This window comes from Arachis duranensis, chromosome 3, assembly GCF_000817695.3.
Source record: "Arachis duranensis cultivar V14167 chromosome 3, aradu.V14167.gnm2.J7QH, whole genome shotgun sequence".
NCBI lineage: Eukaryota > Viridiplantae > Streptophyta > Magnoliopsida > Fabales > Fabaceae > Arachis > Arachis duranensis.
This window is the reverse complement of record NC_029774.3, coordinates 123627403-123628730: the sequence shown is the minus strand read 5'-3', so window position 1 is coordinate 123628730 and position 1328 is coordinate 123627403. Positions and strand designations below refer to the sequence as shown.

Sequence of the window (1328 nt, the reverse complement as noted above, 5' to 3'; positions counted from 1 at the left end):
ATTTGTACAAAAGTGTAAATCATAACATGCTATTAAAATAAAAATAATATTATTCTTACCTAAATATTATTGAAAACCTCTTTGAACACGACATTTGTTGTTGATGACTTTGGATTGCCGTCTTCGTCTATAATTAAAATCCTGAGGCCACTGTGACTCTTAACTCTTGACAAAGCAACATAAAGTTGTCCATGGGTGAACACTGATTTTGACAAATAAAGCCGTACATGTGATAATGATTGACCCCGACTCATGTTAATGGTCATTGCAAAGCATACTGTTAATGAAAATTGTCTCCGTTGGAACTTAAATGGCAATCCTGAATCTGAAGGGATCAAGTTCATTCTTGGAATGTACACTTTATTTTCAATATTTCTACCGGTCACTACCGTCGCTCCAATTACATTGCTGCCAAGTTCGTTAACTATTAATCTTGTCCCGTTGCATAAACCTGAAGTCCGGTCTATGTTTCGCAATAGCATTACAGCAACTCCTGACTTCAAAGTCAACTTGTGATTGGGTAGTCCCGAACATTTGATGTCATTTAGGAACTCTGGTGTGAACCACTCTTGTTGTACATCTTCATTCTCATCAGCTTGGCATGTTGTGTCAGAGCTCAAATACTCCTTTTCCATCCCCGGAAAGATTGTCAAGACAAAATCGTTTACCTTCTCGACACTCTCAAGCGTGGGTGCAAGAATTGCCCTACTCTGAAAATACCTGTAATCTGACATGTTTTACAACAATTTGGATATGCAAAGTCTACCAAATGAGAGAGAGGGTCATCAGTAGTTGTAATCAATAGATCATCTGGAATTTCAACTTCTGATTCATCACCAATAACAGAGCCAATATTTCCATTTCCAACATCAAGTATCCAATTAGCAAATCTCTTCATTTCACCTTCATCTTGATCCGAAGAAGACATTAGAAGCCTCATATTCGTATGCAGTTTCAGAACCTTACAAAATGACCACAGATGAGATGAGTTAATAGCGGATGCCAATATATCATGTCTACTTTCTTTCGAAATCACCGGAAGTATCTGTCTGAAATCACCTCCTAGAACAACAACCTTACCACCAAATGGTTGATGTGTCTTATGTTGATCGATAACTGACATAAGATCCCTGAGCGTCCGATCAAGTGCTTCAAAATGGCAGTTGTACCTTCCCTCGCATACAACATATTGAGAACTCAAAATTGGATCCTGTTTTGGACTTCTCTGATATCTTCATTCACTCAAATTTCTCACTTTTACTTTGCAGTAGGTAATAATTTTAGTAAATTATTAAACATCGTCCCCTAAATAGTTAGTCTAGCTCTGC

The 1328-nt window shown here is 37.5% G+C and overlaps 1 protein-coding gene across 1 annotated transcript; it reads right to left on the bottom strand.

Moving 5' to 3' along the window:
• Positions 1-59: 59 nt before the first annotated feature.
• LOC107480911 (uncharacterized) lies at positions 60-1123 on the bottom strand. The gene is given in 2 exon segments (XM_021137127.2): positions 60-745; positions 748-1123. Coding segments are annotated over 2 exon segments (1062 nt in total).
• Positions 1124-1328: the final 205 nt, after the last annotated feature.